Genomic DNA, 17949 nt, shown 5'->3' on the forward strand with positions numbered 1-17949 from the left:
AATTGTTACTAACTCTTCATAATAAATACTTTTCAACATATCATTTCAATAGATATTATTGTCAATTCATTAAGTCTTTATTGTGACATTATAGACTGTAAGTATGACGTTAACAATTTTTGTTTTTGAGAAACTTTTTTTATAGACGCCAATGTTACTAAATAAGACTGAAATGATAATATATGTAAGGTTTGGTAAAGCTAAAATGGAAGAGAAAAATAAATAAAAATTACTATATTATCCGAATAAAAATAGCAAACATAAGCTAAACCAAATAATTCATTACTAAGAAAAACTCAATTTTTTTTTAATTCATGATAAAATTATACCGAACATAATATAATTAAAGCAACACAAATAAGGCTAGGCAGGTGGATGTGGAGTCTGAGACCATGGTAACACTTCATCCAAATATCATCCTAAATAAAGAGGGTGTGAGTTCCAAAAAAACAAGAGTTACTAATATATACAAAATACTAGAATTTGAATAAAAACAAGTTAATAATATATACAAAAAAGTAGAGTGTGAATCGAACCCTCGTCAAATGGTGATATAATAAAGCATGTGTATTACTTAGGCCAGCTGAACTATATATATTTCTTTCAAGATTTTGACTAAGATAATATATATCCGATAATAACTACAGATAACTTGGCTAAAAATCAGACCCTATTTATTTTGGGGGTTGGGGGCCTGCGGTCACACACCTTGAACCCCTTTGAGCCGGCCCTGATTGTGAACTTTTACGAAATAAAAAATAATGTTTAATTTGATTTTTCTCCAAAATTGATTTTACGGAGGAAATATCAATTCCTTTATTCATAGGCGTGATCATATGTAAGTCATTAATTATCTTGCCAAATTTTAGTTGGGTCCTCCTATATACACGACTTTTTCGAGTATTGGCATAGAATTGCGCATGTAGAGTAAATCAGTCACTTTTACTTCTCATTTGTCAAATTTTCATCTAGACTCCTCTAGTATAGACAAAATTCATAATTTAGCCCTTCTTCGTTTTAAAGTTTTATATATTACTTAAACATTTTCATGTCTCCTACTACTATTATTATTATTATTATTATTATTATTATTATTATTATTATTATTATTAGATTACAATAGAAAACATGTATATTTATACATAAAATTATCACGGGTCTTCTTATGGGCATGAATGAATTGTATAAAAATATCATGATTTTGAGTGATTGCAATAAACTACTATAAATTTCTATGAAGCTCCTACATGTTTATTATTAAAATAATAAACTAATTGTAATCGTCATGTTTTATAAATTTCGATTAACTCCCTTATATTTATAATATAACAACCACTTACACCTTGTACATTTTACAATGTTATTATAAATAGACATTTATAATTGTTTTTTATATTATTATCCATTAAAGATATTTATTAACACATTCAAATAAAAATGTATATGTGCCAATCGCGGTTCCATTATGTGTGCCAATATATGGTTCAATGATCATGTTGATAAGATTTAATCATCATGTCAATATATGTGTGCCAATCAATCTAACAACGAAATGTAATATTACAAGTTTATGCCTCCAGTTTAAGTTATAGTTTTAGAAAAGACCCTAGATTTTATTAATTTATATCTTAAACGCTTGAAACTTTATAATTTTGAAAACTAACAAATAGAAATATATTATTTAATCATAAAAGTTGTATAATTATAACGATCTCATGAATACATTTACAAGAAGAGTAATAACGATTATTATTAAATAAGTCAAGGCATGCTCAAAACCAATAATGACTTAAGAAGAAGCTAGAAATGACCATAAACTATCTAATGGAGGGATCTAATAAACAAATGATCAAGTTAATGGCTTTTTACCTTCAAATGGCTGCTACCACTGAATGGATGTCGGATCTATTGACTCCTTGTTCCAAGCTCTTCACTCTTCAAGGAATGCACCAAAACACACACTCTTAGCCTTAACACACTCTTAAGATGGAAGGTAACTCGATTAGGGTTTGTCTCTAGGTGATAAGGTGACGAGGGAGACAGGGTAAAGGACTTAAGGTCCTTTAAATAGGGTGTAAACCCTAAAATTAGGGTTTTCTCACTCAGCTCCAACTCGTCGAGTTGATTCCACCAACTCGCTGAGTTGGTTCTAAAATCACGCGGCCAATCTCAGTCTCTACTCGACGAGTTGAGTCCTCCAACTCATCGAGTTTCCCTTTCAAAATAAATATAATAAACATTTAAATTTATACCTGGGAGTCAGGATGTTACAATTTGATTGACAAAACTTCCAGAAACTGACACAAAATACTCGATCTAACAAACCGTAAGCAAACTCGAATCAAAACAGATGATCTGTAATGATTTTCAGAACCAAAAGAGCGGAATAATTTGAATCTAGTATGAGACTCAAAACCTTTTGAAAACTTAAGAAAATCAGATCAAAACTGAATGAATCCTGTTCTGATACCAAATGTAGTTGTAATTAATCGAGTATATGAAACGAGATCAGAGTATATGATGAATTATGAACACACGATGTAAATATGATCTGTATGGCTCTATTACGCTTTAACAGGATACAGAGAAAATATAGAGATAACAAGTCGAAGACTCCAAAAACTATCTCTAACTCTAGTACTTATCCCATTATTATATGGATAACAAAAGCATACAAAAAATATAAGGGACTAAAAACATTACAGTTTCGAAACATACAATTCCCTTATACAAAACATACAAACAAGCTTTCGACACTAAGAATGACCTAGACAGACTTCGACTCCTCACAACTACTTTCGACCTCAACAATTGCTCTTGTTAGAGGTGATCATTCTGTGAAGGTTGATTTATAAGGAACATATCTAATGCCTACTATTTTGCCACTTTGGCGTCACAACAGATCATCACAGTCTGCTGGATGAGAAAACTGGTTACGGTGCTCGACTGAATTCCTACATTTCTCCATTTGCAACACACAGTAATTGTAATAATTCTACATTTATAATATCTAATAATTAATTAAATCAAGTTTATGTTTTATTATTTATAGTTATTAAGATCTATATAAATAAAAAAAATTGTTTTTTTTAATTTTTTTAGCAAATTTATATATGTGTGATTTTGATGTTTCTAAAGTAAAAAAAGATTTAATATTTCGAAGTATATATATATATATATATATATATATATATATATATATATATATATTACACACTAAAGTTTTAAAAAATATAATGGTTGATTTGAAAATAAAATATAAATATAAGAATATTTAATGTAAATTGAAGAATATATATATATATATATATATATATATATATATATATATATATATATATAAACTTATATATATATATATATATATATATATATATATATATATATAAACTAAAGTTTTAAAAAATATAAGGTTTGATTTGAAAATCAAATATAAATGTAAGGAGATTTAATGTAAATTGAAGAGTAACATTTCATTAGGGCCCATAATTCTCGACACAGCTCGCGACACAACCCACGACACGACACGAAATAAATGGGTTTGGGTTGAGTTTGTCAACCCGCTAACCGCCAACACGCCAACCCATTTATTAAACGGGTTATATATGAGTTTTTCTCAAAAAATAAACGGGTTGACCCGCCAACCCGTATATATTTTTAATAAAAAAAAATTATTTTATTTTTAAATATATTTATGTGTCAAGTATTAATATTTAATAAGTATTATATAATAAATCACTTTAGCACTTGAATTATCTATGTTTGTATTAATGTTTAGTTTGAACATGTTTCTATGAATGTTTGAAATCTTCATTTGGATGTTTAAGACTTAAGTGTCTAAAATTCAGATATGTTTGCATCAACCATCAAGAATTTATTCATATTTAATTGTCAATTTTATTTATGGAATCTGACCCACGAACCCGCTAACCTATGAACCCGTATAAATAAATGGGTTGGCGGGTCATATATGGGTTTATGTTCCAAACCCGCCAACCCGTGACCTGTATATTTAAATAGGTTGTGTTTGGGTTGAAATATTTTGACCCGCCAACCCGCCAACCCAAACACGACACGATTGTCAGACCTACATTTCATGAATTTTGAATAAACGGCGTTAATGGGACAAATTTAATATATTATACTAGTGAAGAAACCCGCGTTGCCGGATTAGAACTTATTATTGTAGATGGTAGACATTGCAGTAGATTTATTCATCGGTTGCACGGATCGGGTTGAAATCTATCAGCTCAGCAAACCCCATCTTTGCGATCTTTAGTGAAGTATGCTATGATTTTTTACCCAGCTTAAGTTTGTCAATTTTTTTTTTCTTTTTTTTTTTGTAAAAATAGAAATAACATAAATGCAATGCACACATTAACGGCCAACTTAAAAACAACAAAAACGGACGTCTAAAGGACAAAGTATGCAATCCAAAACCAAGTAAATCTATGACAAATAATTATTTTTTTTTGTCTCACAATACAATAAAGAAAATCTAAATTCCATTTTAATATAAAGAAACTAAAATTGTTGATGATTCATGGGATCTGTTAGAGGATCCATGTAGTTTCTAAACAGATTATGTCCACTTTGACATGGTGAACCTCCACAAAAAAAGTCATCATCACCCTGGTCAACATAGTAAATGTACTTTCAGCATTTAAAGAAAACACAAAAAAAAAAAAAAAAAAAAAAAAGATAACGAAATATGGAAAATAAAAAGAAAAGTTATCTTACAGGAAGGTGGAAATTGGAATTGATCTCTGGAGTTGGAGCTATCTTTCGCTACCCATTCAACCAACATACCTATTCGCCTACAAAGAAAATGATACAACTCTTGAACAAAAAACACAAAGCAATAAATTTAGTAACTTGAAGAATGTTCAATGCATAACAGGTAAATAATTGATATATGTTGTATATATTTACCTGGAATTGAGGTCGGATCACCACAATGTGATGTGTTCTTGAGTTTAGGTGGTTCAGGTGCACCATTAGGTGCTATAGGGTATGGTGTAACATATTTGCTTTATCAAGTTCACCCATCCTCAATGAACCAAATCAAATGAAAAGTTAAAGCATGCCATTTTGATGAACATGGTTAATATGCACGAATCTTAAAGGATATCACAAATCAAGATCATAAAAAAAATTGACTACAGGTAGGATAATATTATATTACATAAACTTAGATATGAATATATGCGTCTCATTTTGAAGAAAATCAAAAAGCGTGCACCTTCATTTGATACATATATCAAAGTAGCTTTTACCTTAAAAAAAGAAAAGAAGATCCAAAGCATCCATCAATCTTAAAATCCAAAAAGAATGTAGGTCATGGTAAAGGATGTTTGTCACACCCCCAAACCAGACGGCGGAAACGTCCGGGGGTAGAGGACTTCATTTGTAGTATCACAACACATGTAATATAGTAATCAAAGTACAAACAACCATTGTATTTAAAAAGTATACATATTTACATGTGTTTCAACATTGTATACTGAAACTAAATAGTTGTACAAAAGAAGAAGACAATACATAAATAGCTCCATCTTCTCAAAAGCTCGGGGTGTACCTGTCTACTGGTTCCCTGAGAATACAAGTAATTTGAAAAGAGAGTATCAACATAAAGTTGAGTGAGTGCATAAGTATTTATGTTTTGTAAGAATGTCTTCTGTTTCTTGAATATGTAAACTGTTTCCAGAAAATCCTATATTTTCTGTTGTATATGAAAAGTAGTTTTTTTGTTACATAGATTGTTCTATTTGTAAACCAATGTTCTGTATTTGTAATCTTTATGTAAGCTTGTATCTGAGAGTATGTCTGATTTCATCAACTGTACTGTAAACTGTAATGTAATACTGTAAACTGTATCTTGTAAACTAGTACTTTGAAAATGTACTTAAGTTTAGTTCATTATACACTAACGTATTGTTGATATCTTTTATATGAGTTATTATAACCATACTGACTAGATGGCCTGACCCAACGTTATGAGTGCGCTGAAAACTGTTGACCATAACGAGTTCTGAACGCGGTTTTGGGAATGTCATCCTCCAAAATCCGTAACTGGTGATATCTGTATCTTAAGTCTATTTTTCAGAAGTAGCTCGCACCTTGAAGTTGGTCGAACAGATTGTCAATGCGAGGTAGAGGGTATCGATTCTTAATGGTAATTTTATTCAGCTCGCGGTAGTCTATGCACATATGGAATGATCCATCCTTCTTCTTCACGAACAAAACCGGTTCTCCCCAGGGTGAGAAACTTGGTCTTATGAAACCTTTGCTAAAGAGTTCGTTAAGCTGGCTGGATAATTCCTGCATTTCAGACGGTGCAAGACGATAGGGAGATTTGGCGACAGGGGTAGCCCCTAGAATTAAATCGATTCTGAACTCAACTTGTCGTTCGGGAGGCACTCCTGGAAGATCATCGGGAAAAACGTCGAGAAAGTTACAGACTTCAGGAATTTTCACAATATCTTTCACTTCTTGCTTTTTGTCTACTACGTGAGCTAAGAAAGCACAGTACTCTTTGCGAAGATACTTATGTGCCTTGATGCAAGATATGATTTGGAGGTTCGTTCCGGGTTTGTCGTCATAAATAACAAGAGTTTCATTAGTTGGCAAATTTAGACGAATGACTTTTTCATAACATAGGATGTCAGCACGATTAGGACACAACCAATCCATACCTATTATGACGTCGAAACTCTTGATAGAGACCGGCATAAGGTCTATTGGAAACGAAAAGTTATTCAAAGTAAGAGTACATCCTATGTATATATCGTTGGTGGATTCGGATTTTCCATTAGCCATTTCGACCGTGAATGTTTCTTTTAATGGTTGAGAGTTTTGATTTAGCAAGTGTTTGAAATTATGGCTCACAAAGCTCTTCTCAGCACCACAATCAAATAGCATGCATGCATAAGTGTTTTTGAGAAGGAACGTACCCGTAACTACTGCGGGATTTACCACCGCTTCTTCATGACCCAAGGCTAAAATTCTCCCCACTCCACCTGCATTTCCAGCTTTAGGGCAATCTTTCTTGAAATGCCCCACTTCACCACACTGATAACATGCTTGACCAACTCCAGCCGCAGGTACTTGGTTAAGTGTTTGGGGTGGTGCTCTACAGAATCGGGCAGTATGCCCTTTCCTGTTGCAGTTACAACACTGCATTTCCCGGCAATTTCCATTATGGTGAAAATTGCACTTGTTGCACTTGGGAAGGTTTCCAGCATAAGGCTTGGCTGGTGCTGGATTAACAGGAATAGCCGTAGGTACAATCACAGCGTTGACTGCAGCCGGCTGTTGTTTCTTTGAGGAATCCTGTGAAAACTTGCCCTTCCTGTTGTTCCGACCCTTCTTGCTGTTGTTGTTGTTATTGTTGTTGTTGTTGTTTCCCTTTGGTTGTTCTGGTGTAGCAACCACTGAGTGTTGATGGACTCCATGATCGATAAGAGATCGTGCCAACTCTTTGTCACTGTCAAAAGTAACAAGCCTTGAAGCTAACACACTTGACTGAATTTGGGGCGACAGTCCCCAAATATATCTCTCTATCTTCTTGCTCTCCATAGCAACCATTTCCGGGCACAGAATTGCCAGATCAGAAAATCTACTAGTATAGGTTGATATATCAGAACCAACCATTGAAAGACCCTAGAGTTCCTGCTCAAGTTTTTGGACTTCGCCTCGCAGACAATATTCCCGCATAAGCATAGCTTTGAAGTTCTCCCAGCTGATTGAATTAGCCACTACCAGAGTAAGTGACTTGACGTGACCATTCCACCACGTCAAAGCTCTTTCCGAAAACGTACAAGCAGCGAACTTGACTTTACTGCTCTCAGGACAGGAGCAGATTTCGAAAATTGCTTGTCTTTTCTATCCACTGCCTAAATGCCATAACTCCTCCAGTTCCATTGAAGGTCCTGGGTTTGGCGTTAGAAAAATCTTTATAAGTGCACTCTCGCGAGTGCCCATGACTCTCGCCATGGTTAGAAGGATGTGCACTAGCTCCCGACCCACTAGCACCAGGAGTATGAATCTGAGACATGGCAGCCGCTACAACCGCCGTGACTGCCGCTTGGAACATACCGGGGTCGAACTGAGGAGGTGGCGGCGGAGGTGGTACCGACGGTTCATTTACATTGTGACGTCTTGGATTTCTACGAGGAGACATCTTTTTCTATAAAAGTCAAAAGATACAAAGATGGTAAGATATCAAGAGTGAATATGAATTTTGATATCTCTTGAACTAAAATATATAGTTCAACATAAATATTGAAATGAATTGGAAATAGAAGTCTACGATAAGTACAACTTGTAACAGAATGATATGAAATTGAATGGTTATTTTTCAAAAAGTACGAAAATGCATGTCGATTAAATTGGCATATTGAGCACATAAAGTCTGGAAAAATTGACCCTAAACAGGTCTACAATACACCAATTTCTGGGAAAAATGTCGACATCATACAGACCTACCGAAAATAAAATTTTCGTGGTCTTACTGAAAAACATGAAAAATAATGCTAGAACCTATCCGTAGACTTGACTATAAACAAAAGAGTGAATAGGAAACGAGTAGAGCAACTCCTACTGGCGACGGGTATCATTTGAATGTAACCTCATCTCAGCCATTTGACGCTCCATAGTAAGCAGATGCCTTTCATACACTGTCAGGCATGCTCGAAGCAATATGACTTCAGCTCGAGTTTTAGCTAATGCTTGCAATAGAGATTCATTGTCCCTTGTATCTCTCTCACGAGCATATTCAAGACGATTAATACTGATTGTATTAACTCTCACATTGGCATCGACTTCCCCGATTCGGTTGATGGCTGTTCTACCCTGAATTTCATTTCGAGTAACTCTGCTGTCTATAATCGGCAGGACTCTGTCTGCTGAACCTCCTTCGCTTAAGTTGTAGAAGCTTCTGTCTTCGTTGTAAAGCATTGGTTGACCCTGCTCTTGACTCCATGTTTCCAAGCTTTCTACCCAGAGAGGCGTCAGACCTTGGAAAACCGGACGAGGGTTAGGATTTTGAGCAACTGGTGGTGGATTATAGGCTTCTGATTCGGAATTATTTTCTTCAGGAAAATTTTCAACAAAGTCATCATCTGAGGGAATCTCGTGATTTTCCTCTAGTTCTGCATCTTGTTCTTGGTTGGGGAAATACGGGTCTCCGGGTATGTGAAATCCAGCCATTGTTATCTAAGTGAGACTAGGGATAAGAGATATAGAATATAGTTAGTAACGATAAGTTTCTACAAGAAAGATCTACAATTGACAAATTATGTATTATGTACAACTTGTTCTAGATATTACTATAACTATAAAGTGTATACTAATTATATATAACTTGGTTATATTCAACCTTCGATTAAATGACCCGACTCTAAATCCACAACCAAACAAGGAACAGGAAATGAAGCTAAATCACATATTCTAAGTCTATATAACTTTAATTATATATAATTGTAATATACCCTTAATATTTATAGTTCTACCCTCGATTGTTCTATCGATTTCACATGTTTGTTATTAGTATATAGTGCCTAAAATACCCCTATAGTATTTTAATCTTTATGTTCTGTTCTAAAGTTCTTCTGAATATGTATGGTAAGTTTTAGACATGTCACAACACCACTATCACTCCCAAACACATGTTTGTCATATCTCAAATCAATATAGTTGATCAGACTATATTAATCCCAGATATGATTACATAAATGTCCATGTTTGACTGTAATGTTCAACATCCAAATACTTTTAAGTTCTTATAACTGTGATATTGTACTTGTCGGTATGATTGTTAGTATACTTATTGTAAAAATACTTAAATTTTAAAAGTATACTTGTAGTTTGAGCTCTCAGCCCCAAATGTATTTATAGTTTGTATATCTTTTATGGATTGATAAACTGAGTTCACTATAAACAATGTTCTGATACCAATTTGTCACACCCCCAAACCAGACGGCGGAAACGTCAGGGGGTGGAGGACTTCATTTGTAGTATTACAACACATGTAATATAGTAAACAAAGTATAAACAACCATTGTATTTAAAAAGTATAAATATTTACATGTGTTTCAACATTGTATACTGAAACTAAATAGTTGTACAAAAGAAGAAGACAAGACATAAATAGCTCCATCTTCTTAAAAGCTCGGGGTGTACCTGTCTACTGGTTCCCTGAGAATATAAGTAATTTGAAAAGAGAGTATCAACATAAAGTTGAGTGAGTGAATAAGTATTTATGTTTTGTAAGAATGTCTTCTGTTTCTTGAATATATAAACTGTTTCCAGAAAATCCTATATTTTCTGTTGTATATGAAAAGTAGTTTTTTTTTGTTACATAGACTGTTCTATTTGAAAACCAATGTTCTGTATTTGTAATCTTTATGTAAGCTTGTATCTGAGAGTATGTATGATTTCATCAACTGTACTGTAAACTGTAATGTAATACTGTAAACTGTATCTTGTAAAGTAGTACTTTGAAAATGTACTTAAGTTTAGTTAATCATACACTAACGTATTGTTGATATCTTTTATATGAGTTATTATAACCATACTGACTAGATGGCCTGACCCAACGCTATGAGTGCGTTGAAAACTGTTGATAACAATTTGTCACTCACAGGCGTGTATGCCTGTAGCTAGCAGTCCGAGTGCGAGGTTGTCAATCCCAATATAGATCTATACACACATTGTTTCGATCCCCTACTGGAGATTCTGGTTATAATGTCAGGACTTTAACTGTATTGTTTAAAATGAATTAAACAACCTGAACTACTTGTCTCATAAAAGCATATAACGTTACATGTATAACAGTTATGAAAACCCAATCATTCTGAAGTAAATGATTGATAGTATGTTCTTGAATTAGTACTCTTGACATGTATCTGAATGAATGTATACGCTTGAAAAGTTTTGAATTAAACCTTTGTTTTTGTAAAACAATGTACTCTAGTATGCTTGAATCGTGAATTAATGTTCTGTGAATCATAAATTATACCTATTATAATTTATATGTACTTTCTAATTTGATAACGAGTATTCATGAATGGGACCCTTTGCTCAACATGTTACAAAGGGTAATTGAAACTAATTGAACAAACTTTTATACTTGTATACATATACAAATATATATATATATATATATATATATATATATATATATATATATATATATATATATATATATATATATATAAGTAAAATTTAAATGACACTTGGACAAACAACGGATACTTGTAATCCCACATCCAAACAAGGAAAAGGAACCAAAGTGGGTTATCAGTCCTAAATCTTTTAAATCTTATTTATATAAATATATGTATACTAGTACGGTTTTTGGGGAAAAATATAAGTTTATAAAAACATTTAAAAGAAGTTTGATATTTTGGAAAGCATTTTGGTAACTTGATGTCGTTTTGAAACAATCATTAAAAACCATTTGATTTGATGATAATTGAAATCTATTTTGATAAGATATCTGAAATCACTTGTTTATAAGACAAAAACTTTGTGTTAGACTTGTATCCCCCCCCCTCTTAAAACAGTAAAAACTATGAAAATACGGGGGTATGAACTCACATGCAGTAAGTTACTCAAATGTAAGATTGGTGAAGGATGCTAAGTGTCAAGTGAAGTCTTGAACACAACGGATCCTATTAAACATATAATGATACATATATGGATATAATTAGTGTATATAACAACTAATTATGATAGGAAACCACTTTAGGGACTAGGAAACACTTGAATTTAAGTGTTACAATCACATGTGATTATTCTAAAGGAGTTTCGGCCACACAAGGTGTTCAAGGCCATGGAGTTTACGGCCAGTGATGTTCACGACCATGGAAGATCTTGAGTTTACGGCCAAGGGAGATGCTCATGGCCGTAAACTTTTATGTTCTTGGGAAATGGTTGTTTTCAATGTTGTAAGTTATGAACTTCTATAGAATAACTAGTATATGGAAGATTACTTACGTTTTGAAGCTTGAAGAGGGTGTTCACGGTTTAAAGAACTAGTATGTGTTCTTGGTGTTTCTTGGTGTTATTGAAGATCTAAGCAAAAGAGATGATTTCATGGATGAAATCAAGGGGTTTGACTAGATCAAGAAGGATATCAACTTAAAAATGGATGAATCACTTACAAATTTGGTGAGAATTAGAAGTGTTCTTGATGATACTTGAGAGAATTTGAGAGTTCTTGACTGTATGGCATGAGAAATGAAGGAAAAATGAAGAAAGTCTATATATATATATATATATATATATATATATATATATATATATATATATATATATATATATATATATATATATATATATATATATATATATATATATATATATATATATATGGGAGGGTTTACGGCCGAGGAGTTTGCGGTCCGAAGTCGGCAAAGTGTTTATGGCCGAAGCCTCGTTTATGGCCTGTGAGGAGTTTACGGTCCGAAGAGTTTGCGGTCGTAAGCTCTTTGCGGCCCGAAGTGTTTACGGTCCGAGGCGAAGGGATAATTGCGAAGTTTCTCGGATTTTCAAGCCTTTCCTTCTAAATTTAACTATAGATATTTTAAGGATTTTAACAAATAAAGGTTATTATCACAACCTTAATCAAAACCCAAATAATAGAAAGGATTTTAGTTGACCTCTGTTTGACTTTTGTTTGACTAGAGTTGACTTTATAAACAGTAAATAACGGGATGTTACAATGTTAAATTTACAAAATCATTTTTTAACTTTAGGATACATATTTACATAAACTTACATATTTTCTTCGGGTTGCAAACCTCTGATCGTCTAAATAACCATAACCAAACAGAAGCGTAGTTGGTCTATTTGTATTGAATTGGATTTCTATTTGATTTACTGTTATAACATCTTTTTATAAAAATATGGTAATTAAAATCAAAAATGGAACCAAACCTGTGCTTACTCTTTAGGGCATGCCAATTTTTTTAAAGAATTTGTTGTTTAATAGAACACAAGTTGTTATTGTTGTGGGTAAATGATATATGATATGTCAATGCTTAATGAAACAATTGCAATTGATAATAACTAAGTTTCAATTTTGTTTCAATACCAAAATGACCTAACGATCATTAACTTTTTAATTTGTAAATAGTCTTTGAACCCAACTCTTAGTCAAACTTCCAAATGAAAGCAATAAAACTATTATATGGATTCGTCCAAACCCATGTAAATATTCATGGGTAACATAACTATTTCATTCGAATAATATGAAATAGAGACAACGAATATCCCACACGGATGTTAACTTCATAAATACTTAGTCTAAACACACAATTGTCGTAGGAAAAAAAACTATTTTAAATTTTTATTGGAGACTTAATTTAAAAACACCTTACCATATGTTGATGATGAAATTGATTACCTGTTGAGAGATATGCAACATCAAAACAACAACTCTGGAAAATTTTATGGAGTTTGCAAACAAAAAAGAAGAACTAAGATTTGGTTTAAGCATTTTATCGAGCAGTTGGTGTGCATCAAAAATACTTTCAAATTCCTATAAAAATTAGACAAAGAGAAGAAAACCCGGTGCATGAGAAACATAATTAAAACATGAATGAAAGAGTGATGAGCAAACCAGTTCTTCTTCTAGTGGGTTGATGTAAGTAATCTACGCCAAATCAGACCCTGCATCACTTCAACTTCTAGAGTTAAGTACTATATTCAATCATTGGTGTATATGTTAATACTTCACCCAAAAATCGGACAAATGAAAAAGAACCCTCAAAAGGAATCCCAAACACTTTTTAAACAACATCTTTTGGAAAAAGGTCTTTTACAAAAACTCCTTTTACAAAAAGGACTTTTCCCCTTGAAAAGGAATCCAAACACCCCCTTAAAGCGGTGATGTAAAGAAAAATAAAGAGGATGGTACTTGTGCAGGCATGTTATTGGAGAACAAAACGGTGGAGAAGAAGGGTCGGATAGTTATTTCCACAGTTATTTACACGTGTAATCCACCAACAATAAAAATATGGATAAATAACAAAAAACAAAGAGTTAAGTACTATATTCAATCATCTGGTGTATATGTTAATACTTCACCCAAAAATCGAACAAATGAAAAAGAGCCCTCAAAATGAATCCCAAACACTTTTTAAACATCTTTTGGAAAAATGTCTTTTACAAAAACTCCTTTTACAAAAAGGACTTTTCCCCTTGAAAAGGAATCCCAAACACCCCCTTAAAGCGGTGATATAAAGAGAAGTAAAGAGGATGGTACTTGTGCAGGCATGTTCTTGGAGAACAAAACGGTGGAGAAGAAGGGTCGGACAGTTATTTCCACAGTTATTTACACGTGTAATCCACCAACAATAAAAATATGGATAAATAACAAAAAACAAAGAGTTTAGTAGTATATTCAATCATGTGGTGTATATGTTAATACTTCACCCAAAAATCGGACAAATGAAAAAGAGTCCTCAAAAGGAATCCCAAACACTTTTTAAACAACATCTTTTGGAAAAATGTCTTTTACAAAAAGTCTTTTACAAAAAGGACTTTTCCCCTTGAAAAGGAATCTCAAACACCCCCTTAAAGTGGTGATGTAAAGAGAAATAAAGAGGATGGTACTTGTGCAGGCATGTTATTGGAGAACAAAACGGTGGAGAAGAAGGGTCGGACAGTTATTTCCACAGTTATTTACACGTGTAATCCACCAACAATAAAAATATGGATAAATAACAAAAAACAAAGAGTTATGTACTATATTCAATCATCTGGTGTATATGTTAATACTTCACCCAAAAATCGGACAAATGAAAAAGAGCCCTGAAAAGGAATCCCAAACATTTTTTAAACATCTTTTGGAAAAATGTCTTTTACAAAAAGGACTTTTCCCCTTGAAAAGGAATCCAAACACCCCCTTAAAGCGGTGATGTAAAGAGAAATAAAGAGGATGGTACTTGTGCAGACATGTTATTGGAGAACAAAACGGTGGAGAAGAAGGGTTATTTCCACAGTTATTTACACGTTTAATCCACCAACAATAAAAATATGGATAAATAACAAAAAACAAAGAGTTAAGTACTATATTCAATCATCTGGTGTATATGTTAATACTTCACCCAAAAATCGGACAAACGAAAAAGAGCCCTGAAAAGGAATCCCAAACACTTTTTAAACAACATCTTTTGGAAAAATGTCTTTTACAAAAAGGGCTTTTCCCCTTGAAAAGGAATCTCAAACACCCCCTTAAAGCGGTGATGTAAAGAGAAATAAAGAGGATGGTACTTGTGTAGGCATGTTATTGGAGAACAAAACGGTGGAGAAGAAGGGTCGGGAGGTTATTTCCACAGTTATTTACACGTGTAATCCACCAACAATAAAAATATGGATAAATAACAAAAAACAAAGAGTTAAGTACTATATTCAATCATCTGGTGTATATGTTAATACTTCACCCAAAAATCGGACAAATGAAAAAGAGCCCTGAAAATGAATCCCAAACACTTTTTAAACAACATCTTTTGGAAAAATGTCTTTTACAAAAAGGACTTTTCCCCTTGAAAAGGAATCTCAAACACCCCCTTAAAGTGGTGATGTAAAGAGAAATAAAGAGGATGGTACTTGTGCAGGCATGTTATTGGAGAACAAAACGGTGGAGAAGAAGGGTCGGACAGTTATTTCCACAGTTATTTACACGTGTAATCCACCAACAATAAAAATATGGATAAATAACAAAAAACAAAGAGTTAAGTACTATATTCAATCATCTGGTGTATATGTTAATACTTCACCCAAAAATTGGACAAATGAAAAAGAGCCCTGAAAATGAATCTCAAACACTTTTTAAACAACATCTTTTGGAAAAATGTCTTTTACAAAAAGTCTTTTACAAAAAGGACTTTTCCCCTTGAAAAGGAATCCCAAACACCCCCTTAAAGCGGTGATGTAAAGAGAAAAATAAAGAGGATGATACTTGTGCAGGCATGTTGGAGAACAAAACGGTGGAGAAGAAGGGTCGGACACGTATTTCCACAGTTATTTACACGTGTAATCCACCAACAATAAAAATATGAATAAATAACAAAAAATAAAGTAGAAAAGAAAAAAAAAACAGCTAATCACATGCAGGAACTGTTCCATAAGGGGCTTCTAAATTGATCTATATATATATATATATATATATATATATATATATATATAATTAGTTTAAGAGACAAATTTAATATAATATATTAAAAATGGCTAAGTTTAGTAAATGATATATATCATTCAATCAACTCATTCATGTATTTGGAATTGAATTTGTGCCTTTAGAATTACTCATTTTAGTTACTGGGATGCATAAGCGCCTGAAAAGGCATTGCATATTCCATTGGGAATAGAATCTTGATAGAAATTGTACTTTCTAGTGTGATAAACTTATGCTAGTGAGTTTTCATCTTGGACATTAATTTTATACCAGCTTACCTTGTATTCATTTCTCATAAACATTGCCATTTTATACAAGTAGCAAAATAAGGATGCTAGCTAGAATATTTCAATACATGATCACAACAGACGATTATGTGGTCTGGAAACATACAACACATCAGTAAATCTTATAGTAGTTCTTCACCAAGGGGTACTCTTGGTATTTTACTATATTCAACGCTCCCATGTAGCTCAATCTCTTCACCATGATTCTTCTTGCACTCGAAGTATAAAACTGTGTATGCCTGAAACTTGAACATGGTTATCGAACAGATAAAACCCACCAGAAAAAAAAGCAAGATCGCCTGAGTCAATGCGGGCTGTTTAACCATCATCATCCTCGAGAAGAAATGAAAGAAAACATATGATAGAAGATCCAACAGAAAGTTCAGAAGAAACCCTTTTAACTTCATGCCTTTAACAAGCCTCCCAGCTCTTCCTAACGCCTCAATTCCAGAACACTCTTCTAGCACGGAAACCACCATGGATAGAACCCAAACAACTGAAAAATATAGATACATGCTCACAACAAGAACCACGAGCGCCCATAGTATCAGTTTTGATACAATCTTGTTCCCAGAAGTCACTATGATAAGAACCATTACGAAAAAGAAACCAATGTAGAGAAAGCCAATTCTGAGAAGTGTTACATGAAAAGAAGTGATGAAGGTCCTTTTTAATGGTTGTGGCATCCTTAAGATCAGATCTATATGAGATATTTTCTCGTCCTTGTGAGCAGCTCCAATTAGCAAAATAATTGCATTTTGGGCAATAAGAGACGTGATGAATAGGCCTACAATGAAAGCTAGTTCGGTGCCTAAGAATATTTTGAACTCTTTCTGCATCGTATTTTGAACTTGTGCAAAAACAGGGCCTTGTGGATCTTGAGAAGGTAGCATCATAGATTTTGTGACAACATCAAATATCATTGGTTTGACTGTAGAGATGTTCAAGACGGAGAAAAGAGACGCGATGATGATGTAGATCGAGGTTACAATGGCCATTAGTTTGCTATTTTTCGACATAATCACGATCCATTTCTTCAAGAATTCTAGGAACTGAAGAAAAATCTTTTTGGATTCCATCTGTAGTCTAAAGAGTTTTCAGTGACAAAAGATCAGGCAAGTCTATCAACTTTATAGAGAAAAAAAAACGCGTTTCAAGATTTAGTAAAAGAAATAACGGGAAACTAACATTTCACAGTTTGTGATGGTTTGATTCAGGAAGGAATTATAAGTTATCCTCTTAATATGAGCCACTAGTCTATCTCAAATTTATATAATGACATAAAAGGGCATTTAAAAAATATGTTTGAAATTATACAAATCGGTCACAAAGCTTATTTTTTCGGCCCTCCTCAAGGATACCCGCAATGATTGGGTCAAGATTTTTAGGTAGACGGACCTGAGCATTCTCCTGCTCTACGGAGCTAGAGTTGGGGCTGCTTGACGCCCTTCTCCTTTCGAGTGAATTACTTATGCT

At 33.3% G+C, this 17949-nt stretch overlaps 1 protein-coding gene across 1 annotated transcript; it reads right to left on the minus strand.

Moving 5' to 3' along the window:
* Positions 1 to 16595: 16595 nt before the first annotated feature.
* Positions 16596 to 17552, minus strand: LOC145130946 (uncharacterized). The gene has a single exon (XM_079065692.1). It carries the CDS (start codon positions 17550 to 17552, stop codon positions 16596 to 16598), a length of 957 nt encoding a protein of 318 aa, XP_078921818.1.
* Positions 17553 to 17949: the final 397 nt, after the last annotated feature.

The sequence above is a fragment of the Lactuca virosa genome, chromosome 8, assembly GCF_052849685.1.
Source record: "Lactuca virosa cultivar CGN04683 chromosome 8, Lactuca_virosa_CGN04683_v6, whole genome shotgun sequence".
Classification (NCBI taxonomy): Eukaryota; Viridiplantae; Streptophyta; class Magnoliopsida; order Asterales; family Asteraceae; genus Lactuca; species Lactuca virosa.